General features: G+C 44.1%; 8 protein-coding genes across 8 annotated transcripts; 5 read left to right on the forward strand and 3 right to left on the reverse strand.

The window, feature by feature from the left end:
• Window positions 1-359: 359 nt before the first annotated feature.
• On the reverse strand, window positions 360-4,558 carry L203_101680 (uncharacterized protein; the record flags this gene model as incomplete). Its single annotated transcript, XM_066211119.1, has 10 exons — window positions 360-1,496; window positions 1,551-1,671; window positions 1,724-1,823; window positions 1,875-2,044; window positions 2,106-2,675; window positions 2,724-3,090; window positions 3,139-3,573; window positions 3,629-4,205; window positions 4,260-4,392; window positions 4,440-4,558. The coding sequence occupies 10 exons, from the start codon at window positions 4,556-4,558 to the stop codon at window positions 360-362; spliced, it is 3,729 nt and encodes a 1,242-aa protein (XP_066067216.1).
• A 584-nt stretch (window positions 4,559-5,142) lies between these two features.
• Window positions 5,143-6,541, reverse strand: L203_101681 (uncharacterized protein; the record flags this gene model as incomplete). Its single annotated transcript, XM_066211120.1, has 2 exons — window positions 5,143-5,769; window positions 5,822-6,541. 2 exons carry the CDS (start codon window positions 6,539-6,541, stop codon window positions 5,143-5,145), a joined length of 1,347 nt encoding a protein of 448 aa, XP_066067217.1.
• A 713-nt stretch (window positions 6,542-7,254) lies between these two features.
• L203_101682 (uncharacterized protein) lies at window positions 7,255-7,690 on the forward strand (the record flags this gene model as incomplete). The annotated part of the gene is made up of 3 exons (XM_066211121.1): window positions 7,255-7,283; window positions 7,395-7,490; window positions 7,600-7,690. The coding sequence occupies 3 exons, from the start codon at window positions 7,255-7,257 to the stop codon at window positions 7,688-7,690; spliced, it is 216 nt and encodes a 71-aa protein (XP_066067218.1).
• Window positions 7,691-9,121: 1,431 nt separating this feature from the next.
• On the forward strand, window positions 9,122-15,283 carry L203_101683 (uncharacterized protein; the record flags this gene model as incomplete). The annotated part of the gene is made up of 13 exons (XM_066211122.1): window positions 9,122-9,251; window positions 9,301-9,449; window positions 9,498-9,641; window positions 9,692-9,947; window positions 10,002-10,551; window positions 10,597-11,462; window positions 11,509-12,132; window positions 12,184-12,656; window positions 12,716-13,496; window positions 13,550-14,325; window positions 14,380-14,781; window positions 14,833-15,148; window positions 15,204-15,283. The coding sequence occupies 13 exons, from the start codon at window positions 9,122-9,124 to the stop codon at window positions 15,281-15,283; spliced, it is 5,547 nt and encodes a 1,848-aa protein (XP_066067219.1).
• A 2,834-nt stretch (window positions 15,284-18,117) lies between these two features.
• On the forward strand, window positions 18,118-19,385 carry L203_101684 (uncharacterized protein; the record flags this gene model as incomplete). The annotated part of the gene is made up of 3 exons (XM_066211123.1): window positions 18,118-18,317; window positions 18,689-19,028; window positions 19,077-19,385. 3 exons carry the CDS (start codon window positions 18,118-18,120, stop codon window positions 19,383-19,385), a joined length of 849 nt encoding a protein of 282 aa, XP_066067220.1.
• Window positions 19,386-19,420: 35 nt separating this feature from the next.
• L203_101685 (uncharacterized protein) lies at window positions 19,421-20,362 on the forward strand (the record flags this gene model as incomplete). The annotated part of the gene is made up of 1 exon (XM_066211124.1): window positions 19,421-20,362. The coding sequence occupies one exon, from the start codon at window positions 19,421-19,423 to the stop codon at window positions 20,360-20,362; it is 942 nt and encodes a 313-aa protein (XP_066067221.1).
• Window positions 20,363-20,820: 458 nt separating this feature from the next.
• On the forward strand, window positions 20,821-21,528 carry L203_101686 (uncharacterized protein; the record flags this gene model as incomplete). The annotated part of the gene is made up of 5 exons (XM_066211125.1): window positions 20,821-20,858; window positions 20,909-20,952; window positions 21,005-21,350; window positions 21,401-21,454; window positions 21,522-21,528. The coding sequence occupies 5 exons, from the start codon at window positions 20,821-20,823 to the stop codon at window positions 21,526-21,528; spliced, it is 489 nt and encodes a 162-aa protein (XP_066067222.1).
• Window positions 21,529-22,473: 945 nt separating this feature from the next.
• On the reverse strand, window positions 22,474-24,260 carry L203_101687 (uncharacterized protein; the record flags this gene model as incomplete). Its single annotated transcript, XM_066211126.1, has 6 exons — window positions 22,474-22,667; window positions 22,724-23,349; window positions 23,396-23,708; window positions 23,774-23,847; window positions 23,892-23,907; window positions 23,975-24,260. The coding sequence occupies 6 exons, from the start codon at window positions 24,258-24,260 to the stop codon at window positions 22,474-22,476; spliced, it is 1,509 nt and encodes a 502-aa protein (XP_066067223.1).
• Between the last annotated feature and the right edge of the window lie 821 nt (window positions 24,261-25,081).

Here is a 25,081-nt window from a genome sequence, read left to right on the forward strand (position 1 = left end):
AAAATGGGTTACAACCCAGTGACATAGTTGCCAAACCATTATGACGTCACTAGAATGTACTTTTATTCCATTAGGGTGTTATGATTATGTCTTCCACCTTTTTTTTTTTGATGTCACCAGCGCAGCAGATGACATGGAATGCAATAGATAATCGGAAGGTGTATCACCAAAGATCTTTTTCATTTGCTAATAACAGAAGGAGGAATGATGAGCAAAGACGAGTAAGAGTTTGCAATCGTCATTATTCATAAACCTACAAATGTCCTTTTGTCAATACGTGCAGTAGATTAGGTAAAGGGCCTGTCAATAAATTTGTTCCCAAAGCCCAGCCCAGCACTTGTTTCTATGCCGCTCCGCTATTAGCCTTTGAACAACTTTGTCCGAGCAATCAAGGCCTCTAGCTTTCTTTCTAATCGCTTTTCTTTCGCTTTCCATTCCAGAATTTGTACTTCCGGTTCCTTCTTTCGGCTTCTCCAGCCCTTTTCTCCTCGAAGACCAGATATATCTACGATCTTTGCACCAGCTTGGAATTTAGTGATTTGAAGTAAAAGTATACGAGATTCTACTTCCAGGTCGTGTTTTGTGGGAGGAGGCAATGAAACAGGAGAAAGGGTTGGTGTAACTGGCATTGAGCCTTCTGAATCTGATGTGGACGACGAAAAAGTGGCGGACGGTACAAGTTCGGGGACATTTGTTACAGAGCGGTATGTCACCGCAGGAAGACTGTGGATTTCATTGAAAAGCTCTTTGGATTTTAGTAAAGCATTCTCCGATCGAAGGAATTGAATAGTACTCCTAAGAATCTCGACTTGCTCTACAAGTTGTGATGATTCCAGTCCAGAGCTACTGCTAGCCAAAGCGGGCTCTCCCAGGCTCATAGATACTCCAGATGGCAAGACCTGTCTATCGGCACTTTGACCTTGGCCTTTCCTCAATCTGGCATTCTCAGCTTCCAAGGCATCCTGTTCGGCTTGAAGTTGCTCAATGGCGTCTTCATAAACTTTTTCTTGTTTTTTGGCTTTGGCAACATCGCTTTCAAGTTCAACAATAATATCTCCTTGTTTTCGAGACGCTTCAAGCCTTCGCTCAAGAGTCTCAACTTTAACGCCGGCCTCCTGCAAGCTCTGGTCTCTGATCCTGATTTCCCTGAGCATGTCCTTCACTTCCTCACTGAGCTTGACGACTTGCTTTTCTGTTTCTGGGTTGTGCGAGGCAGCTTCTTTGATAGCAGCCACTCTAGCAAGCCAAGGCGCAGGTGCATCAAGTACGAGAAGACTGCCTTCTTTGACCGATTCTCTAATATTCGATAGGGCTGCACCAAGCTGTTCTCCCAGCTTGGAAACAAACGCGCCAATCAGCTCCCATGGGTGAGCTTCGGGAGCAGCAGAAGCTGATTGTGCAGTCACATCTTGAAGGAAAGTTTCTATGTCAGAAAGACGGAGTGGTTCTTTGCTGCTGCGAAGCGTGGCGACGTGCTGACCTATCCTCTGTGCAAGCTATGTTGAGTGTCAGATTATATCTTTCATGGTCATCTTTCGCAGGAAGCTCACTTGAACTGCAAGATCCACAGCATTAGATACAGACGCACTCAGCTCGTCTAGTAACAAAGTGACTTCGGGTAAGAAAGATGAAGACGCTTGGACAGCTTGCTCAATTTGAGAAAGCATTTTACTATAAGAACCCTCAGTACTGGTATGGCAGTGGCATATTGCACGAAGCATACCTAGATGGCGCTTTGATGTTTCTTACAAGGTCCAAGATCCTCTGCACAGGGTCATAGATGCCCTCCTCTAATGATGTATCTCCTACATCAACTTCAATATCTAGAAGGAATTTTATTAGCGTTTTTCCTTCAGAAGTACACATGACCATACCTTCTTCGGCGGCAAGACTTGCGATGGCTTGCTTGGCAAAACCAACAGCAGCAGCAAAGTTGTCTAAATCGCAGTCAAAACCATGGGCTAAGCCAAGTTGTTGTTCCCCGACATCAAGCATTGGGCGATCAAAAGAAGCTTCAGCGAGATGGTCAAACTGCGCTATTAAGCTGTATCTCAAATTAACAATCGTATGATCAATTCTAACAAGACATTCTGAAGAAGACAAACCTTCCAAGCTCTCTAGCACAATCGCTTTCGTTAAACGCATCGCCTTTTAGTCCATTTAACCAGCCATCAATCCTTGTTTCAACCCCAGCAACCTCTCCTACGAACTTTCCATACCTTAACCATTCTTCTGTATTTCCCCTTCTCATGATGGCGGCAAACCTTTTGTTTAGTACGCAAAAGTGCCTCAGTTTGCCCTTGAGTTCGCAAATTCCTACAAGAGCATCTGACGACGCCGAGTGCAAGGCAGTTGGTAGGCCGTGCATTTGTGATATAACATTGATGAGCATATCTACCTTTGCTGCCATTCTATTGAAGAACAAAAACATCGATGTCGAGTTTTCTTCTGTGTCATGATAAGCGTTCGGAAGGTAAGCTTGCACAATGCGCAAATGCTCAGCAAGTTGAATAGCTTCCAATTTCTTGAGTTCGAGATCAATTGTCTTGGACTGAGCTTTGGCGGCTGTAGATTGAAGCTTGAGATTGAGGTTCATGAGGGCATGGGCCTCTTTGGTCGTTGTGGCAGAATCGGATTCCTGGGAGATTTTTTGTATTCGGACATCCTCAAGCTCTCTACAGCTCGTTAGTGATAGATCTTGGTCTTGATTGAAAACAACATGCCCTTGTAAGCTAGCAACGAGCTCTCGGAACTGGCTAATTGTACCCTCCATGTCTATTACTAATGCATCTAATTCTTCAGACTTGACCCGTTCATCTCCTAGACGTGATGTCAGCTGTTCAACCTCCTCATGGAGCTGTTTCTCAGTCTCCACATGTCCTTCTTCCAGCTCGTCATTCAAATCTTTCAATGCTTCTAGGTCTTCGATAGTGGCTCGCATTTCTTCAATACGTTCAGACATTTGGAGATTACGTTCTGTCAGCTGTTCAAGCATATCTTCTGCGCCTAGAGCATCATCAAGCTGCATCTTCAAATCTTCAATCTGAGATCCAGCGTTAGCAAGTTTGGCCTCCGAAAGTTCGAGACGACCTTGCAAAAGTTAGTCATATTTGAGTTTGAATACATATAAATGCTTACTAGCAAGGTCTTCTTGAGACATAAGTTCCTTCTCGAGCTCAGCCATTTTCGTTTTATACTCTCTCTCCGCCTCGCTAGACACATCTCTCAACCTGATTAATGCTTCCTTCAATCTTTCATTATGCTTCTCAAGCTGGACAAATGCTAAGCTTGTTCTCTCTCCTTCCAGCCCAGAAACTGGGTTTTCGTATTCCGCGTTCTCCTCCTTGAGCAAGGTAACTTCCAGTTCCAGTTCTGCAATTCGCTCGCTCAGCTTGGCTACCTCTGTTTCGGCCGCTTCAGCTTTCTCTTCGGCTACTTCGCGATCTAAAGCGGCCATTTCCAGTTGATCAAGGGCTTCCGCAGTACGGTGTTCTAAAATAGAGTTTTCTGACTCAAGATCACGGGCTTGCCGTTGGGATGAGAGAAGTGAGTGTTGAGCTTCTTGGAATTTTGCTGAATGCTATCTGTTAGTATGGAAGATTATGAGCAGAGCGGAAAAAAGACTCACCTTGTAATTTTGCTCTTGCAGCCCTAGAAACATCAGCTTCTTCCACTCGATCCTCCAAGCTCTTAATTCTCTCTTGATCTTCGGTCTTCTTGTTCTCCAAAACTCTTACCCTAATCCTCAGCTCTTCCAGTTCTTTTTTCTGAGCGAGCCCTTCTTGGCTCTTTATAGGAGGAGAGTTTAGTTTCAGAGACTGAACATTTTCAACAGAAGGGATATCTCGAGTTGGAGCGGAAGACATTGTCCGGCGAGTTGGCGAAGTGGACTTTTGGAGGGGTTCATCCTCTTTTGTCGTCGCCGTCAAGGGTGTCCGAGCTCTAGCGTCGCCAAGCACGGACGGAGGTCTCTTGAATATATTGCTCTGCGATGCTCGCAAAAACGAAGACGTAGATATACGCCCTTTTGATGGTACTGGAGACGACGGAAAGCCGCTACTTGAGGACGATCTAGAGAGCGCACGAGAGGGGGAAGAAGGAATGTCTGATCGAGGGATGGGTGGTTTCTGAGGCGAGGTAGCACGTGAGGAAGAAGCCGAAGTCAAACGGTTCGTTGACGGTGGTCTTGTGGATAACGGCCGAGGCTATAGGATATCAGCATTCGTTTATTGAGGCCATAGGATGTCAAACTATCTCACAGTAGCAGCTACCTTTAACGGCGCTTCAAGGATTTTGACGAAGTTTGGTCGAACAAAAACTCCATGATTTGGTTTACAATCAAAGTATCTCTCTCCCTTGACAGATCCGTCGTTCTTCCCTGTTGGTTCAAAGCTTGAACGAATCAGTCATAACCGACATTAGATAGGCAATACACTCACAGCTCAACTCCAACCCAACTACCTGCTGCAAAACCGGGATTTGTGCCAGTCCATCTGACGTAGCCGTTACCAGCTGTTACTTGTACTCTGGCACCAATGGGCACTTCCTGAGAGGCCATGTCGCTAGCATTCCTCGCTTTATAGGATGATCTGGGTGTTTGTTTGTTATATGAAAGAAGTTTACAAAAGCTCAATGTACATGGACAAATAACTATATCGCGATGAAAAAGTCACGTGACTGTTTTGATTTTGTCCGCAACCCAGTCTATTATTGCCGTAATCATGACTTGACTGTTTACAATTTGTCATCACTCATTCTTATGGTAGAGGCGGCTTGGTTAACGATCAACAGTAATGCTAGAATCAAACTGCGATAGAGTTCCTATGCGCTGTTTGATATTAAGGTTTTATGATTCGGTTCGCGATATGGATTATAGGAAATGCAAAATCTGATAAGTGAAAGACCATTAACAAAGACTATACTTGAGTTATAAGTAGCTTTTACTAAGCATTTGCGCAACTAATTAATCCTCTCCCCAGCTCATATCCCCCTCTCGTCCTGGTAAAAAACTTCGTTCTGGTAGATTTGCCTCCCAATTCATCATTCTCGGATCGGGCCAAGCGCTGCCACTCGAGCACATACTGCTTGTTTGTTTTTCGAGAGTGAGATGTCTACATCTTTTTCGGCGAGCTGAGTTGAATTTTAATTGCTGCTGTATTGAACACGGTGATTGGCAATGTTGATTGTGTCAGACTGGACTTGAGGTTGGTTGCTGTGGGGCATGATCGTTGCTGCAGCTGTGGGTTCTATCTTTGGAAGGGAAATTTGAGGCACAGCTTGGTCACCGTTAGAACGTTGAATATTATCTCTATTGAGGTATTGTGGATCGTTCTTTTGAATAGTGGAGTTATCTTCTTTGCCACTTTCCACATTATTTTTTCCTTCGATTATATTCGTCTCATTCTCTGTCAGGTTGATCGTTTTGTTATTTTCATATCGATTTCGAACGTTTCGTCTTTTTTCTTTCTTTTTTTTACTTTTTGCATCGATCTTAGAAATGGGCTGAGCAAGACGACAAGCCAAACCAAGGAGAGTGTGAAACGTGGTTGCTACGCCATCGTACTCTTTGAGCAGTGTTCCATTATCATCTGTTGGAGGCAGGCAGTCTTCCCAAAGCTCTGCGTTCTTCAAATCACGGTAAGTGGGAGGAGAACAGTGTAAGCTGAAAGATCCGTCTTGTTCGCTCATTAGAAGCCGGATGATGAAAGCCATATCATAATTATAAAGGCAGGCTGTTGTTACATTGTGGGTGAGCAACGCCGCAAAAGTCTATCCAGTAGTTAGTACAACATTTCCAGGCCGGCAACAACGAAAAAGTTACTTCAGCCATTGATCTTTTAGCTTGAAGCATTTTGTCTGTGCCGTCAAATTCGCCATTCGTATTCACACATACTTTTCCTTTCATATCTGCGGCTACAGTGCATCGCTTATGCTTGAACAATTCCATAACGTGATTCATTACGAAATTGGGCAAAGTCAAGGGACTCCTGACAATAACCACTGCAACAGCAACAGAATCCATGACCAAAAGCCAGTCAGGCCTTTCATTCTTATTTCTAAGAACCTGACTGAACGCCATCTTTGTGTACCTTCCACCTTTGTGAAGAGTTCTTTGAAGTATGATATTGAGATCCGAGAAGATTGCATACTTGAGGAAGCGGTTAAAGTGATATTCACTGTATATCGGACATAAATCTGTTGGGACTTGCGCCTTGTTTTCAATCAGTGTTTTAATCAAGTTTCTGGTTATTTCGAGTTTCTCAAGTTGATCAGAAAAAAGCATGTTGTCACGAAAATAGTAAGGATCGTAGTGGAGTACAACATCGCCTTGAGGAGGGGCGGCGCAATGCTCAGAATGCATAGTTCGGCTTGGTGTTGCTGTGGCTGCATAAAACTCGAGTTTGCCTTGCTTGTCTTTGCTCCATGTATAGGGTAGAAATTGATAGGTAGCGAACAAGTCCTCTGGGGGCACCTTGTTTATATCTTTTCTCAGACTTTCAAAGAAATTGGGTATAGAGGAAAACTTTTGAAGAGGTGGCATGTTTTGAATGGTCGAAAGTTTGGCCATGACACTAGATAGAAGCTGATATGAGTCTTTTTGAAGTGGTCGAGTGAAGAGGGAACAGGATGAGCAATGAATGACAAGGACGATAAGTTGTTGCGACTTGAAGCAGGTTAAAATTCGTCACAGAAGCCAAGCAGAATAACCTAGAGATACGCAAGATACTGGTCGCAAGTGAGTACAAGAAAGGATAGAGGAAGAATGAAGAAATGAATCTAATGAAAAATGAGAAAAAAAAGGAACAAAGTCCAAGATGATTGAAATAATGTAATTTAACGCAGCAACATCGTTCTAAAGCTTACGAATGTAGTATTTATGGGTTCAAATAAAAAACCAACACTTTAAAAGATACATATATTGCTAATACATATATGCATAATCTCTTGCCGTCTTCTCTACATGACCATGCTCTATGTGACAGCCTTTTAGCCACACATTATCTAGTGAGGTTGTTTTGAATCCCGTGTCTAGGTCATACAAATATAATGTATACAATTATTAAAAAAAAGAAACGTATTGGATTAATATCGAAAGAAAAGTTTATTATGTACTAGCCAGGACTTTTGTTACGGAAGAAGCGCCACAAGGACGGAAATGTTCGGCGATATCGTCTGGCCAGCTTCCGGCCGATCATGTTCTGCTCTTTGCATTTCAGCAATTTGCCTTTCACAACATTCACAAAATTCATCAAAATGTCTTCTACCTGGAGGGAGTTTATGTCGTGAGTGCGCAAGATAGTATGGAGTAACACAGACAAGAAAATACGGTGCTGACAACATAATCTTATTGATGTATCCCTCCCATTTTATCAATATCCATAACATTACAATAGCTGGAACAAATACACCCAGGTCGCCTCTCGGGCCTTGCGACAGGCTCTCAATGAGACCGACCGAGTTGCTGCTGAGAAGCGAGCAGTTATTGGCGTGTAGGTTTTGACTTTTTCAGAGCTGTGGAATGGCAAAAAGTGGTGGAGGTGGATCGGCGATTGTAGGAAAGAGTGACGAAGGGCCGAAAGAGCTGATCAATCTGTTCAGGCGATACCAACTCTGGGAGAACGGCCAGTCCGGCGAGAGCAAATATGTCGTTCCCCCACCCAAGCAGGAGTCTGGCACCCTTCCTGTGTAAAACAACCTCATCTCTGAAATTGAGCGTGGAAGGTAGCAAGAATGCATTAAATACGGATTCATTCAAAAGGTTTTAGCATACACATGTACCCATAGACAAAAACTCCTCTATAAACCTTCAAAAGGTATAGAAAGTTGGGAATTTGATTTGGGCTGTCTAAATCTTGGCCTAATAGCCCACCGATACATCGCTAGAAGCCTGAAATCTGCTTCTCTCAATTAGCAGCGATAAAATATGCGACATTCAACCGAGCTATTATCGTCTTTGCGCAGACAGAAGAAACTTCACTATATACTGGAGCGCCATCAACCAACAATAAACAACATTATACAGAAACCTAGGGAACCACTGAACTATAACCTACCACTTTTCCACCCAATCAATCATATCTCGATTGCCTTCCATCTGAACGATTTTGTGGTATGAAGCGGCGGCAAGTCTGCGCTCAGTTTTTGATTGGAAGATCTAGTGATTACAGGCAACTGTATGGAGCATTATTCAGATGGAGCATACACACTACTGTGCACCGCTCTGAATTGCATACGGCAAGAAAAAAAGCAAAAGAGCATTTGCTTGTCTCCCTGTCATGCCGAGCCGCTCATATAGCTTCACAAAACATTGGGGGATCCAGGCTTGTGATGAGTCCGCATAAAGTATACGCCTGTGTCTTAATGGTCACAAGGGTTATTCGTTTGTCATTGTTACACTATGATTACTAAATTACAAAAGAAGCCAGACATCAAGCTAAACGTCGGTAAAGCCCACGACCTGTTGTGATAGCTGAGGCTATTGCCTTGTCAATCTAACATGATATGAAAAAAATCTATAAATGATGATGATATTTATAGCATCCAAAAGGTGACTAGCACTCGGTGAAAACTGTCATCTGAAAGAGAGTTCACTGTCCCTTCCTGCAACGTCGCTTATAGCGTCCTTGCACGCTCGTAGGAATTGCTACAATTACCCTATTCTGACTGTCAAAGAGACATGATTCATGCTATTCGTTTATCTCTGAAGCGTGGATGATGGATATGATCTATTCTAGGCCTACTACTTTAAAACGCTCAATCCTTGTTAAAAGAGATATTTTTTGCACACTACCCTTGGTTTGTTGGACTAAGAACACATGTCTTTGAGTTGCTCAATAAAGCCAAAAGACTTGGAAAGCGGGTATAGCTTGCAAATCAAGCACTAAACATTTGACCTAGGCGGACCCAAACCATAATGGCAGATTGTCTTTTGTGAATAGTAGAGAACTACATGTCTCTTTCAGGTATACATATGTGTATGATGATTTGAAAGATAAAGAGATTAGGAGAACTTTTGATAACTACCTTAACAAAGTCACGTGACCAGGTGGAGGTTAGACATTTTACAGGTCTATCCAAAATAATTTCCGTCAACTGCAACACTTGTTAAAGCAGCAAAACAATGGCTCCTAAGCGCAAGAGAGAGCATACAGAAGTTCCTGCATCTGCTACAGCTCGTCCGAAGGCCGGCACCAAGGCCTTTGCTTCTGGAAAAGCCGTCAAAGATGCGTTGGCTACGGGTTCTCCTCAAGGTGGGTGTTTAAACTGATTATAGAACAAATGCTTATGCATGACACATAGACTTTATTTCCTTCAGACAACAGATTGTGACTCCATATTCTCAACTGCCGCTCGCTCTTCTGCATCCGGCCATTGTCATCCTCCAACAATATCTTGAGGTTTCTCCGACTTGCGATGAAATATTCAGGACTTGGCAGATAGGATATCAGGTACGTTCATTATAGGCAGCTGCTTTGGTAGCTAATTGAATAAGATAGGCGAAGAGCGAGCAACAAATACATGCTGCTGTTGAGCTATTGTCAGAGATCATCAATGTGTTGACGCCTATACCTTTCTTTCGTTCAAGCGTGGTTAACCTCGCAAACAAGATCATATCAAATTCCGATCCATATCACGATTATGTTGGTGACTTTTGACGTTGTGGAATACAGATTAATGTTTGATTTCTCAGATCAATTACCTAATACAGTCTGGCAAACGGGACGATACATTTCATGGCCTCTTACTTGCCTCAGCTGCCATCTCTGTTGACCCACCAGCCATGCCTACTTCTTCTACATCTATGAGAAGAACGCTAGGGATCAAGGTTTGGAACACTCTAGTTGATGGCGGTTCTGTAAGAGGTTTAGGAAAGCAAATTGGCATGCGAAGAAGGAACAAGGAAGGTGCGATTGGATATGGTGACACAGACCCTTATGATAAACCTGGTAGGCCGATAGTTCCTCATTTGCAATATATTCTTATAAGTCATTTGATTGCAGATATCAGACACTTGATCCTACGATTAATATTACCTGTCCTATCCCAGCCATCGTTCTTCCCACATGCGAAAGCTATCCTTCCCCAACTCTATTCAAATTTACCTCAAGATCCTCCAATAACTGTTTATCGTGTTCTATCTGCTCTGTGGTCGGCTATAGAAGGGCCTAACGCGAGTCAAAACAGGAAAATTGCTTTAGTCCTCTTCCAAGAAAAAAGCATCGAGGCACTGTGGGAAATGCTAGGCTCAGAAGATAAGGAAAAAATTACAGGAAAAACCGTGTCTGAGTTGGTGTCGGCGTTCTTGAAAGGAATTACCGCCATTCCTGGAAAAGGCATATGCTTTCCGGACGAGGGGTGGTATCTTCGTAGAGTCGAATCTAAAGGAGACAGCGAGAAAGCTGAGAGAAATGACGCATGGCATCAAGGATTACATAATCGCATACTGGGTAATGTCGTTCGGAAAGTCGGTAATAAGGTCATTGGTGAAGATGGTCTGGTCGGGAATTGGATGCTGAAGGTGCTGAATGCTGCCCCAGAGCTGGTTTCGGGGTGAGTTGTCTTCGTGGTACAATATAGACAGTTAATGATGATTAGGTATTGGCCATATTCTGCCCTCTCACTAGAACCTCAATTGAGCACGAGGTGGGTAGCTACAATGGCCTATGTGGGCCGTATTGTATCTCTCCCGCCCCCAGATCTCAACACATTTCGGCAACCAGCATTGACAGGATCCGACCATTCACTCTCACCTTTTCGTCTTGAACCGCCTCAAACCGCAATTATAGTTGAGTCTATCTTGCCAGCGCCGTTGACGAAATCCCATTTAATGAAAGGTCTACAACATACTTATCACCTCGTGCAGCACATGACAGCTCTTGTACTCTCATACGCGCTCATCAAGTTGTCAAAGGTTCTAAAGGTTTTCAGATACATAGAGGTGGAGCTCTATGGCGCCAATTCTTTTGGGGACAACTCATGGGCAAAAGGCATAAGAGCACTTGAGGTGGAAATCAGAAAGAGAATGCCGGAACTGGGAGTTATTGTCGCTTTTGCTCAGAAAAGCGTGACTTTGGCACCTGCTGAACCGGAAACCGAAGAAGAACTTGCTTTGGCCACTCGCTCTGCAATGCTTACAGAGCTTGCTCTCCGGCTATTCGCCCTTTGTAATCATACTTTACCTAGTATGGCCTCCGAGATGAGGTTTGACCCAGGACGTCTATTAGTCTCTTCCTCTGCAAAAGCCGAGAAGCGGGAAGCCCGCGCAGCGCGAGAAGGCTCTGTTCTCAGTGATTCCGGATCAGTTAAGTCAGTGGGAACGGTGGGTTCAGCCGGCACAGCTGGTATGGGTGGCGGCTTTGGCAGTGGTAAAGGCAATGTGAAGGGATGGGAGGCTTTATGTCAGGTGCATGTTGTTTCTCTGCTTGGAGAAGTCACCAATTGGGACTGGTCCAAAAAAGCTGGTAAGTTGTGCATTTCCTCGAATACTGGTCTGAAAAGCTCTCATAGCTGGTTCTCAATTCACTTATCTGTATCATATCCTGTTATTACACCTTACCACCCCTATCTCTATAACCCAAACAAAAACATCTGAGCTTCTATCTTCTCTACTCCTTCCTACCTTATTATTTTCTCATGATGCGAACGAGCTTACTATGTGGCTTGAGGCACTTCCAAAAGGTTCACGTGAAGCCAATCCTATGCTTTTTGCTCAGCAAATCTACCTTTTATCTTTCTTGGACGATTGCTTCAGACGCTGTTTGAAGACACCATACAGATATATCGAAGAACTTTCTTCTTTCTTCCTGTCTTCTGAACTTAATTCTGATTCTATACCATCGCCTCTTGTCGTCACTATACTTGAACAGCTCAGAGCCAAAATCCTAGGGCAGTTTATCTCCAGCGAAGCGGCGTGTATTGTAGTAAACTATCTGCGAAGGGTAATGTTAGGCCTGGTGGGGAAGCAAGGACAGGGAAATGTGAAAGGATTCATTTCTATAGCTGAGAAACTGGAAGGAATTGTGATAGAAGCAAAAGAGCAAGATCAAACACGATTTGGATTGACTGAAGTTGTTCAAATTATTCGAGACGATTTGGATGTTATAACCGGCACTAATGTTGCACGTTCAAATTGTGAGACCTATTTTGAGTGTTTGACGCGACTTGGCATTGACTTGAAGATAGCTCTTTCGACGCCCTCCTTGCTAGACGAGAAAGAATGGCTGGCCCGTTCATTTGAAGGCCAAGCAATTAATGGTATATCTCCATCACTTGAATGGCTTATTCCAAGCAATGGACCGACAATAAAACGTATAGTACAATTCTTGCTTTGTCTTCGTTCGTGCAATAGCGTTCTAATAAATCCGGTTGACTCTCGTGGAGCCTTCATGATCTTTCTTTCCATTTTGTCAAAATGCCTAGATAAGCTCAAGGGCACCGGGAAATGGGAAATAGATAGTAAACGAGCTATCTTCGACGATCCCGCTATCCGTGCGCTTATACTTTCTCATGAGAATGAAAGATACGCAACTGAGGTCAAGGCATTAATCGAGCGCCTGGAAGTTGGAAAAGTAATGGATGAAGAAATTGCATCAGGTTTCGTGGACGCAATCGTAGAATTGTTTCAAATAGATAAGAAAGGAAAACTGATTGATTCGGTCGGTTCAAATCCTTCTCAAAATCCTCTATCAAACCTGAATTACTGACAATGAGGCAGCATCTCAGTATTGTCCAACCTTGGATCTCTTTTCTGTCATCAAGCCAGGCTATCAGTATTGTTGAAAGGCTTCTCTCTGTTTCTTTCAATCTCTCACAACACTCTTCCATTCTCAGTCAAATCGTCATCAAAATCAAGTCACCAGAAGTTGTTGTCAACCACCTAGAAGGCTTATGCCGTTGGGGAGTTACCAACAGCATTGTCTCGGTATTGAATTTAACTCAGTCAAGCCAAGAAGAGCTAACAAATCTATTTGTACATGAGAATGCTATCAAGCAGCTGTTCTACAAGAGCCAAGACGAAGACTATGAGCTTTTAAAGAAACTTACCACATGCAGCACCTCTGCAGCCGGGTTTATCTTTGCCGTTATCGTGGAAAAGAGAAACCTGGCGGAACAAGGTGATGTGCGTATTGTACCCATTGTCGATGAACTTCTCAAAATGAACTTTGACTTTCCTGATCTTGAAAACATTGGTCAGCTTGCCCTTGATGTCATCGTAAAGGGCAAGGAACAACAAATCTCTGCCATCAATATCCTTGTCTCCTTAGCATTGACCAACGCTCCTGCTGTGTCCACTAAATTGAAAGACATTCAACTGCAGTCTGTCAATCCGGCTTGTGTTTTACTCGCCAAGACACTTGCACCGCATACGAAGAAAATTCCAGAATTGAGAACTGGGGTGATACATCTTGTCAATTTAGGTCTGCAATATGCTGTCAGGGTTTGTTCAGATCTGGGCAGTATCAAAGAAGAAAACACAGTGGCGCTCAATAACCTCAGTCAGTTTTTTTTGACTGTGTCTGATTGAGAATAATCACTGATTAGACTGAAGCAAAATCCGTGTGTATGATCGACCAAGACAATTTCCAGCAAAATGTTGCAATCATTGAACCTATTATCACAACTGTAGTCCAAGATCGTTTAGATGTCACAGAGGCTGTAGAACTGGCCGCACTGCTTGCTAGTCGAGTGGAGCTCAAAGCAAGTTTTCTTCGCCAGCAACTTCAAGCACTTTTTTCAAGCCGTGTTTATACCCAATCAACATCAACCTCTTTCCCACCACCACTTCGCCTTTCGTTTGTCCATCTTTTACATGCTATCTTTTGTTCATCCACTTACGTATCCTGCCAACCCTCGTTTATTGAGCCACTGATCTCATTGTATCGTGGTACCATGTCTGAGGCTGATAGAAGGGTTTTACATATGCTGCAGCAGTTTGAAGGATATAGAAGAGTGAGTATTGGGAGCCTCATGCAGTTTTGGAACGGTGCAGGCGTTGTGGGCATTGGAAATAGAGTACTGGATGCTCTCACCTCTCTGGATTCCCAAAAGGTGTTTGCGACTTGTCAAATTTTCCCGCTGCGTCGCCAACTACGTGGCTGGGGCGAATCCTTGTGCGCTTCGGAACAAGATGAAAGCATTTATGATCCTGTTTTCGTAATGGGCCTGCTTGCACAATCAATGCACGAAGGCATGAGAGGTTTGGACTGGGTTGAGGCGCTTAGGAGTAACGTTCTTGGTTTGACTGTAAGCGCCTTGTCTTCTAGAGACAGAGATGTGAGGTTTGTGGCGGGGTACATTTTGGCAAAGGTAATGAAGTATATCGAAGTGAGTCCAAGGTGGCATTGTTCGTATATAGTAAGATCTGCTAAATGACAACAGACGACTCCCTTTTACGAGCGGGCCCAATTGAGATATACTCTCCACTTGCTTCGACATTCCATCTCTACACCTGGATCGCGTTTGCCAACTCTGACAACGCTTTATTTCGCACACGCTTTGCGCTCGCTTGCTAGTCCTTCTCATTTCCTATACCCCCTATCCTCTAGGTTTCTACTACAAAGACCCATCTTTGACATCAATGATACACCAATGTTGTACAATATGCTCTATGCGCACGATGATGGTTGGAAGCGAGAAAGAGGCTGGATTGTCAGGTTTTTGAAGGATGGAGTGCGTAGCGAGTCTGACTGGAGAGTTATCAAGAGGAGAAATGTGTGGACTCTACTATCAACCATATTCATCGAATCTCTAGATCCTGGTTTCCGACTTTTGGTTTTGCAGGCAAGTCTTGTAGTAATTCGTTGCTGGTTTTTTTTACTGACAAGGGTCCAGGCCATGTCCAATATACTTCTCGTACCCTCTGCGGCTTCTTCTCTCGTTCTGCGTGATGGTCTCTTCATCTGGATCAGCATGCAATGGACCACAATCACCAAATATCATGCATCTCTCCCTCTTGCATCACGCTCGGGGATCAAAGGCCAACGAACAAAAGCTTGGCAAGAGCAGGAGAAGGATATGTTGTTGGAAATGGCAGAACGAGCTTGTCAAGTCATGAGCCACACAGAAAAGCAAAGACAACAAAACGGAGCAAGAGAGGTGAGAGGATGGGTTACGCAGGTAGAGACATTCGTGAAGACTGCGCTTGAAGGTGAGGCAAATAACTTGATCTTGTGATGGGTCTCAATGCTGATGCTCTCGGGTAGACATAGTCGAAGCGCGGCTTGAGTCTGTTGCAACTTTGATTTATAGTATAAGTCAGTTCATGTTACCAGCATGCCACTAGCACAAGAGGCTTAGATATCTGGATCAAAACACCATCCAAAAGCGGCGACCAATCTGCCCATTGGGAGGCAGAGCGATGCCAAAAGTCTCAATTATAGATGTAGATTTATTTGCTACATGAACTGTGTATATTTGTAGCTGGCAAGCAAAAAGTGGCAATACCTATCGTTTGTTTGCACTGCTCAAATATATGTTTTTTGTTTTTTCTGACCCATCGGTGTTTCTTTAGACTCAACATTTCTCGAATTGTCTGCTATGTCAATAGAAAAGATAAAATGACAAATAATAGCCAAAATACAATGATTTTTTATGTTAAACTCCTACAACTGGACGGACAAGTTGTTTTGCTACGCGCCTGACTTTTTTGCTTCCATGTTTTCTTTACCATCGTTTAATATTTCAACTATAATTTATCTTTTGCTTCTTTTCTTGTCATATATATAGCTGTCTTGTTTACTGTTAACCCTTTTTGTCCACGCAATCTTTACTTTATGCCCTTAATTGAAAGCACAAACTCTCCTTCATACAGCCAGAATATACAAAAATTAATCGCAAGCTCAAATAAAAGCAATTCAGCCTCGATACAATCCGTATGCCACACTTGATACTAACTCTGTACATTCTAGTCATAATTCAGATTCCAAAAGAAGACGTTAAAAACATGGAGGCTTTATGGAATATCGAGTGAGAGTGAAGTAAAAATAGGAGGAGTCAAGAAAAGGTCCGCTCTCTACAAGAATATCGACAAGGCTGAGTTGGACATATGTAACAAAATAACTCGTCAGTCCTATCTGCATCAAATGGTTTGTTTATCAATGTTGTACAATGGCAATCTCAGTACTCGGCATGTCCGTTTCAAGTTTGACTACCACTTCATCGACGGGCCCATACCCAGACCTTTTTCAAGCTTAGATACGCAACTGCTTGCTACCTCTAGCGCCGTGGTTTACCATCGCAGATGCCGCCATCACGAAAGAAGATCCTTGTTGATCAAAAGTCAACTCACACAAGGCTTACATGTGAACCTTGATACCACAAAGTGATCAGGCAAGAAGGTTGCAGAGAACCATTTTCCCTGCCTTAATTGCTCCTCTTTTCCCCGTGTAATGCAAATGTCATAGTTGCGTTTATTACTTGGTCTCGCATAGTCAGAATGAATCATTCAACATCTTTTGGGACGGCGTATAGAGTTGTTCTGATATGTAAACCCGTATATTGACCGGTATCGTATACACTCCTCTCATCATTTGTAATTCTAAGAGCAAGAGCCGAGTGTGGTGGCAAAATTTTGTCTTAACCCAAGTCTGGTGTTACTGGCGGTATTGTTCAACTCACAAACCAAGGCAATAATTCAGTTTTAACTATTTCCTTCATTGACTTTGACCAAGTCTCGGGATACAATAATCAAAAGACATCTTTCACAAGTCAATAGGCATCATGACTAACCTTGACTGATGAGCTTTTTCAACGTCAACACGGATCCCAAGAGTGTATTTAACAAGGCTGAAGGGCGGATGATATCGTGAAATGACGCTTGAAGAGATTGTCAGAATATCAAAAGCTGAATGCAATTGCCAAAGTGTACCCGGTTTCATACTTGACAACTAGTAATCAGCTCAAGCTTCTCTGCTTTGCCAGCGTATTGAGCAGGTGCACTACTCCTTCCAGGAAGCCCCTGTTACACGGTAGAGTCGTAAACAGATATACCTTTTATACGGCTGCTCTGACGTAAATTGCGAGAAACTCTGGCGAGGATGCGATTTAATGAGAGAGCCACCAACTATCTCAAAGCGGGATGTGAACAAACAAAAAATTGTGCTGAAGAGCGCCGAATAAGAAAGCAAATCTGAATGGTCCACTTGAGTTGTTGACTGAGAGTTTCCGAGATGAGGCGTAGCCATAGCAAGATTGGTTAACCTGGCATTCATGTCTGTCAACACGAATAAACAGTGGATGAGGACACTTGAAGAATGCCGCCGCTTGCCTAGGCCTGTCAATGTTTCCATAGCTGATGTATGGTGATAACTGAAAGACCTTTCTGCCTAAGCATCATGTCAGGTCGACCTTTCAACCCACTGGTCATCAATCTTGATCCATACAGGAATGTCAAGTCGGCAAACTTTTGATCATAGACTCTCATCCCAATGATCCACGTCAACTGTTGCCATCAACGTCGGTCCGGTCGTTCCACTGTCCTGCGGAAGCTGCAAAAATGTGAGCCACTTGTCTCTCTAATGCAAAAGCTGGAATTCTTCGACGACAACATATGGAGTCATCTGTCATCCAACATTGCGCTTTTAACCCATTTGAGATCAATTCCATGCTTCTTGAACTTGAGATTGTTGCGGTCACGCTCCAATGCACACTCCAAGCCGAAGCACCGCAGCAACTAGATGTCCGTTAACCCATGTATGCCGCACCCATCTGTCCTCTCCGTCCACATGGAAGCACAATACAAAGGCAAGAAGCCCTCAGCCACATACACATCCACCTACACACTGTATTCCCGCTGCAGATATGAGTCACTGCCACTAACCTACTCACAAGCATAGCCATATTCGCAAAAAGGTCCTTATACGTATGCCAAAAAAGAATGGTGCACACCCTGGCAGGGTCTGATAGGGTTTTTTTGGTAATGACAATAAGAGATGACAACTCTAATTGAATTATATTTCTCTTTTATGAATTGCCTTTTTTTTTCTTTTTTCTCTTTTGGCATGCTCCCGTAAGTATTATTTTGGAAAGCCTTTTCTCGATTTTGTGGTTACAACTTGATCATTATCCTCATCCTCACGCACGGACCACCGCGTTTTTTTGTATATAAACGCTGACCAAATGCACTTTCCGCCGTCGCCCTCGCCACCGTACTCTTTCTATGCGCGTTCGACAAAACTGCCTTTTCTCGCTCACAGGACCTCCAGCCTCCGCAACCCTCCCAGGGGTGACTCTGAGAACATGCAGGACGATAGCCACCAACCTCCGACACCCGTCAGCGGATCGCGTCCAAGGGGTGCAACAAGAAGGAAAAAAGACGCGTAAGTGCTCCATTGTGGTTTCCCCCTTGTCTTCGCTATCCGACTACTCGGCAATCCACCCTTTGTCCCCTTGTATTTTGGTGGACACATGTCCTTTCTCTCGGCAGATTGCTAGGCTGGAGTTGGTGAGTTTCAGTAGGCCTTCCAACTCTGTCGCGACGAGCGATCGCAAGGTGATACATCCTCTCGCTACATTTATTCCCATCCCGATTACTGTTTGTTCATTTGGCCAACTGGTACTAACGATTCTCATGCCTTTTGTACAATATGTCTATTCTCATACCAACACCACCACCCACTGTGCCACATTCTCCTCGTGCATCGTTAACGGATGTACATGCACATGTACGTCGGTCCCATTCCGCCAACAGCAACAACGATCCCATGAGTGGGGATGAGGATTTGGCACCCAAAGGGAAAAAGAGGCGGCTTACGCCACAGAACCCTTCTCCACTACCTGTATCCAATCTCCAGCCCTCCCCACCGAAAGAGAGCGGCCCTCCTTCTAGATCTTCTTCCTCATCTCGTTCGTCTTCGCGTCATCTGGGAGCACATCAAGCAATTTCTGTAGGTGGGCTGGCTAAACCAGTGGGCTTTGCGGCAAGCAGAGAACAGAGAAGGGAAGAGGGTCAAGACGTATTGGGCGTCGTACCGAGTCCGGTCGTCATGGGTTTTGATTTCCAAACAATAGATGAGGAGCAGCTCAAGACGGTGAGTTGCTTGTTCAATGTTGAGAAGCTTTGTGCTGACAGTATGTAGGTACATAAAACAATCAGTATCAAAGAACAGCAGCAAGCGCTTATTGCCGCACGTCGTCTTGAAGCCACAAGCTCAAATCCGTCTGCACCGTTAACTGGTTTCAACAAGCCTAGATCTACAGCGTCAGTTACTGAAGAAACAAAGTCTCGACAGCTTCAGGTACCGGTACAAAGCAGTGTAGGCAAAAGGAGGGAGAAGATGAAGGATAAGGTGGAGAAGATGAGTATCAAGACGGGTTCAGGTCTTGGAAGCGCCGGCGAAATGGGCTCCGGATCAAAGGTGGGTGTCGGAGGCAACAATTGCTGCTGATGGAAACTTAGAGCGCGCCTTTGAATCAAGGATTAATGGTTCAACAAGCCACTCCGCGTGATATTCCATCTGGAAGTCAAACAGCTCTACCGCCCTATATGCTCCCCGGATTTGCAAGTTTCCACCACATGTCTGATCCAAGGACGGCGCCATTGTCCAATACGAGAACTGAGATGCGAGATTTGGAAATGATTGATGCTCGAAGCGGGCGAGAGGGTAGAGAGAGTCATGAATTTGCAAGACAGCAGCAGCAAGGACATTTTTGGAAAGACCACAGAGGCTCATTAGGTATCAACGGTGGAAGTGGGATTTACATTGCAGGTGGACAACATCATCGTCCTCACTCGCATTTGTACTCTCACGGAAATGGTATGGGAGAAGGGAAAAGGATTTTCACCGTTCCTGTCATACCACGCTTAGACCCTCCCTCCCCAAGGCCTGTCCTTGCACGTAATCTCCCGCATTCTCATTCCCGTTCACGTCAATCTGAAGATAGTCACACTCCACCTTCACCCTTACCACCATTTCTTCCAAGTCGCGAATCCTTCATTTCGCCATTCCTCAATATGTATGATTCTTTTTCCTCAATTCCCCATCTGTCTCATTCATTAAACGCACTTGTGAATCGCTCAGAGGAGTTGTATGGGCAACAAATGATGAAGGATGCAGAATTAAAGAGGCTCGTGGATGCGGCCAATGGGCTGTTGGGCAGTTTGCAAACTAGCGCTGACAGTCTGAGAGAAATGGTCCGGTATGAGGTAGAAAGAGCTCACCGGATGCACAAGCCAAATGGAGTGAAAACCTTGTTTTCAAACGAGGAGAGAGAACAACGAGAGAAAGAAAGACAAGAAATTGGAGAACTACGAGAAAGAATCAGACACCTAGAAGAATTGCTCCAAAAGAATCTCAAGTTGGATAACAAGGCTGCCGAGACAGCCAGAAAGGACGATGCAAGGGAGCTGGAAAGAAGAAGCTAGACTGCTCTTGGGATCTACGACAAGCCCTCTGTACCTGTTGGGTCATACATGGGATAGTTTAAAGCTGCTACGGTTGATGATTTTTGGGTTTTTGTCGCACATCGCAGTACAATCGCTCTTGTATGCCATGTATATGAATAGCTGTGAAGGCATCTTGTACAAATCAAATTGTAATTACAGTGAGACTTGGAATTTTTGCAATCTATTTTTTTTCCTCTTTCTCTCTTTCTACTTTTAACTTTCAACATAAAATGAATCCGCCCATCCCTGCCTCATTCACCAAGCACCTTTCCATTCTACATCACCCTCTTCCTCAAGACGCTTCTATTTAGCTTCCAATCCGACAGGTCTCTTCTACATCTTCATCTAACGGTGAAGGAACAGGGACAACAGGGACTACACTATGGTCTTCAGCACAAGTCCTGTCAGCCTATCTTGCAGCAACTTTCCCAAGCGGTATGGGCAAAAAAGTGATTGAACTTGGGTCTGGGACAGGGTACGCATCTCTTGTCCTCGCGTCGCTTGGATGGGAAGTGACAGCTACAGACATCGAGCCAGTCTTATCTTCTGTCCTATCGCACAATGTGACGGTTTGCAAAAGAGTACTCTTGCAGCATGGATTACCGGCCGAGATCAAGGTAGGGATGATAGACTGGGAGCAATACGCTTCTGGTGCTAGTGAGGAGGCTATGGAAGTGGGAACAAAGAGGTGGGATATGATTGTGATGACTGATACACTTTACGCTTCGCACTTGATTGACCCTCTATGGAAAACCCTCATCCGCCTTTCTTCAAATACTATCAGACCTCCTTCGCTATCCCTCGAGCAAGACAAAAGTGAGCGCGGTGCTGCCTCGCCGATATACTTTGCTCTTGAATCTCGAGATCCAGCAATGATTGCTCAAGCGTTGGACAGAGGTAGAGCGTTGAGATTTGAGCTCAAAAAGGTCGGAGGAAGGGTTGGGAAGACACTGAGGAAGTGGGGCTGGTATAAGAATGACTGGGAAGGCGTGGAGATTTGGAAAGGGCGCTATAAAGCGCAAAGTTGAAGGAGCAAAATGTGTCTGGACGATATACGCTGCGACTGACCATGTATGTGGCCGTGAGCAGTGAAGCTGCATTAAGTTGGGAAGAAACAGTGTGCTGATCAATAGTGTAGTAGATGAACAGGCCACTTTGCGTCTCTCTACGTACCCAAGAAGACTAAAGTTGGCATGTCAAAGCTGCTTTTGCCGTTGTCAGTCTACCACTGTTTAAACCAGGAAGGGATATTAGCGATATATTAGCAAGAGATGCTTAGTTGTGCTACAACCCTCATCTCTAGCAATAGGTGATTCTACATGTGAGCAAGTCCTTGTACATCATCCGCCTTCAAAGATGGTGGGACTCAATTTATATTCCAATGTATACTTGATGTAAGCATGCTACTCCATTGGCAGTTTCGAGGTGTTGTGGCTGGCCTGTCTATTTGATGGCCGATGTCGACCCTTTTAGCACTCACTCTGTATTGATACATGCTCGGTTGGCCGGGTAGCTATGTTGACATGCCGTGATTTTAATAGGACGATTTTGTCATGAAAGCACAAAAGATTTAGTAAGACGTACGGCGACATCTGAAGACGATAGGGCAGTGATCTTTGTAGCAAGTGTGGCTATTTTGGCCTGGTTTGTGATGAGAGTTCTTTTTCGACAATCTTTTAATTGTATTATTGGCAGTCAACTACTCATAAGTCGCATAACGAGGCTCAGAAAAAATCGCATCCATTGACATCAAAGCCTTTCAATTGTCTTTCTCGTCAATCCTCGCTGCAACCAACCAAACAAGCGCATCTCATTGAAAATGATTGCGCTTGAACGAGCGAGACATTGGATTGGGTGGCAATGCTTCTCCAGTCACTTGCGTAAATATTTGAAACATGCTTGATGCTTGTCACAGCAACTGTTTACAAAAACATAATCCAGCCTTGAAATTTTGTTACTGTACTGTTACATGTGCTTGCAAGCCTCAACACTGACAATCTATTACCTGGATCAAAGCAAACTGCCAGGATAATGTAATACATTAATACATTAGCTCTACATGCGAAACTGAAAAGCATACAACCTTCACATCACTGGCTATCCAACTGATACACCCTTTTCCACCATTTTCTTCGTCTAGTGATCCTTCTTAGACCCAAATTGGGCATATCTTTGCCTTGATTTTGAGCTTGACTGGAACCAATGGACGCGTTAATGTCTTCAGGTTCAGTATAAGGAGTAGAGGATGGGTTCTGCCAAGAGTCATCTGTGTACAGCCATCCCTCTAAAATACGTTGACACTTTGTCAGTCCCAAGAAGACCAAAGAGTAAAACACGAACCATCATCTAAACCTACTTCACTCCAGTCTCCAAGATCAACCCGCCAATCTTCTCCTGGTACCCAAGCCCATCCATCTTTCAATCCCAAAACTTTAGCTTCGTCATCAGCGGTATTCGTCTCCAATTCATCCGTGACCTTCCAGATGCTATCAGAAGCTGAAACTTTTACCCACGCTGGTCGATCGCCTTGTCTGAGGAAGCGAGATGACCATGATGAAGGCGGAATGGACGTTGTTGATGGTGGAGATGACGCAACTTTAGGATCAAGCCGTTCATTCTCAAAGACATACACTTGGGTAATCTTCCTCCCAGAAAATTGATCGGGTAATTGATCTGTCAGAAGCCACTTTTCGGCAGTCAAGCGGGCTTCTCGAACAATGGATTGGGAGGGAAGTGATAGAATCAATGGCGTCAGATTCGGATGGAATAGGAGGGGAGGAAGTATTCCAAAAGGAAGCAGGAGGTAAGGGATGAACGCAGCCGGTGTCAAAGGAAGAAGAAGTGTGGGTAGAAGTAGAAGCATAATGTAGTGTGTATGTTGGAGAGGAAGAGTGAAAGGGGAACTGGTAGTGGATGGTGACCGTAGAATGGCGAGCCTTGGTGCTAGTTGGTCGTACAGGTCCGATCTAGATGGGATAAGTTCGTGACAGCATGGCACAGGCAGACGCTCACACAAGACCCATCATGTTCTGTATAGCCTGGATATTCAAGTAATAATCCACGCCACTCTCTACCTCCTTGGGCGGCACGGCTGGCACCGAGACAGTATCTCCCTTTTCATCTTTGGTTGTAGTAGCTGTGTAGCTGTCTCTTTCCAAACCACTCTCGGCTTTCTTGGAAGTCGGAGCAACCCGAGCCGTTGCGAGAGGTGGTGAAGTATATTTACCCAATAGGGAAGGCAAAGCGTGCGATCGCTCATGAACATGAAGCAGAATGATGATAAGCGCGAGAGATGGAAGCATCAGCAACACACGAGGCTTGAAGCCTGACAAAGTCAGTAAACATCTCCAACGTCAAGTCGTACACATGAAGCTCCAAGCCAGCATCCACCCCCAGGTCCAGACAGGCTTTCTCCAAAAGAGAACCTCTTCAACCCGATCTTGAATCCAAAAAACTGGCCCAACCTGTTTCTCCCGTTAAACCCAACTTATTGGACCCATTCACTCACCCTTGCCACAAACCGCCTAAAATTGTTACTCAGTATTGGCACACTGAGTCCTTCTCGCTGCGTCGTCAGCTCTCTAGGCGCACCTGCTTGCTTTCCCGCTGTCGCTGCCATTGGCAGCTTTGGTAGATTGGGTGGAAGCAGAGAAGAGAAAAAAAAGTCTGGCACATTCGTAGAAATAGAGGGTAAAGAAATGTTGAGTGCGGAGGTGGCTGATTTTGAACGATGTCTTGACGAGGGCGGCATGGGCAAATGCGGCCTGTCCACGCTGGGTTTGGCGGAGGTCGCCGCTGGGACCTCCGCTGGTGGCTGGATCTGGACAGCACCATGTGGTAGCACGTGGCAGATGTATGAAGGAATATGACGGGACATTTGGGTGAATAAAGTGGTAAAAAGAAATAAAAAGATCAAAAGATTAAAAATAAAAATGGCGGCGATCTCCACTAAACAGCCAACGTCGTCGTGCCTGAATGCCTCCACCGGCTAAAGTAATATGAATGATGTATGTAGGCACAGGGAGGCCTCACTGAGTTGTCGATGCTGAATACTATATAAAAATAGTATATATATATATATATTGTTAAAAGTCTTGATACCGCAAAACTAGCACTGGTCATGCATCGAAAATGAAGTATCTAAAGAAATCGTATCTAATCATTCAACGTTTATCTATCATCCTCAAAGCCCATAATCCCGCGGGGTTTCTAAGAGTGGCATGTGAAGTGCTTGCACTTACAATGTAACCATTTTTTAATTTTTTAATTTTTTTAATTTTTACATCTCTACATGATTCATCTCTTTGGCAGTGTCTACAGTCGCTTATTCGTGTACACTAAAGCTTCTCAAGAAGAACACTTACCTTCTCTCACTCCTTGGACAGAACTTTTTGCCGTCAATCCTTTCTTATAGATAACAGATATAGACCTAATGATGAATGGTAAAGTTACGACTTCCTTAGTTATCATTAGTCACTAACGGAACCTTTTTGTATAAATATAGACTAATGGTAGTCCTTTATTTGTGCACAAAACAACTATTCACGTTGTTATTCTACTTTGTTCATCGTGCATAGCTTGAATTGATATATAAAAGTAGTAACTTTGTACTTGTCTTTTCTCCAGTGATGGAATAAAAGTCTCAAGTCTTATTTCACTACTACGCGTTATAATTCCTAGTCTTTCATCTCAACTATA

Source organism: Cryptococcus depauperatus, chromosome 2 (assembly GCF_001720195.1).
Source record: "Cryptococcus depauperatus CBS 7841 chromosome 2, complete sequence".
NCBI classification, from domain to species: Eukaryota; Fungi; Basidiomycota; class Tremellomycetes; order Tremellales; family Cryptococcaceae; genus Cryptococcus; species Cryptococcus depauperatus.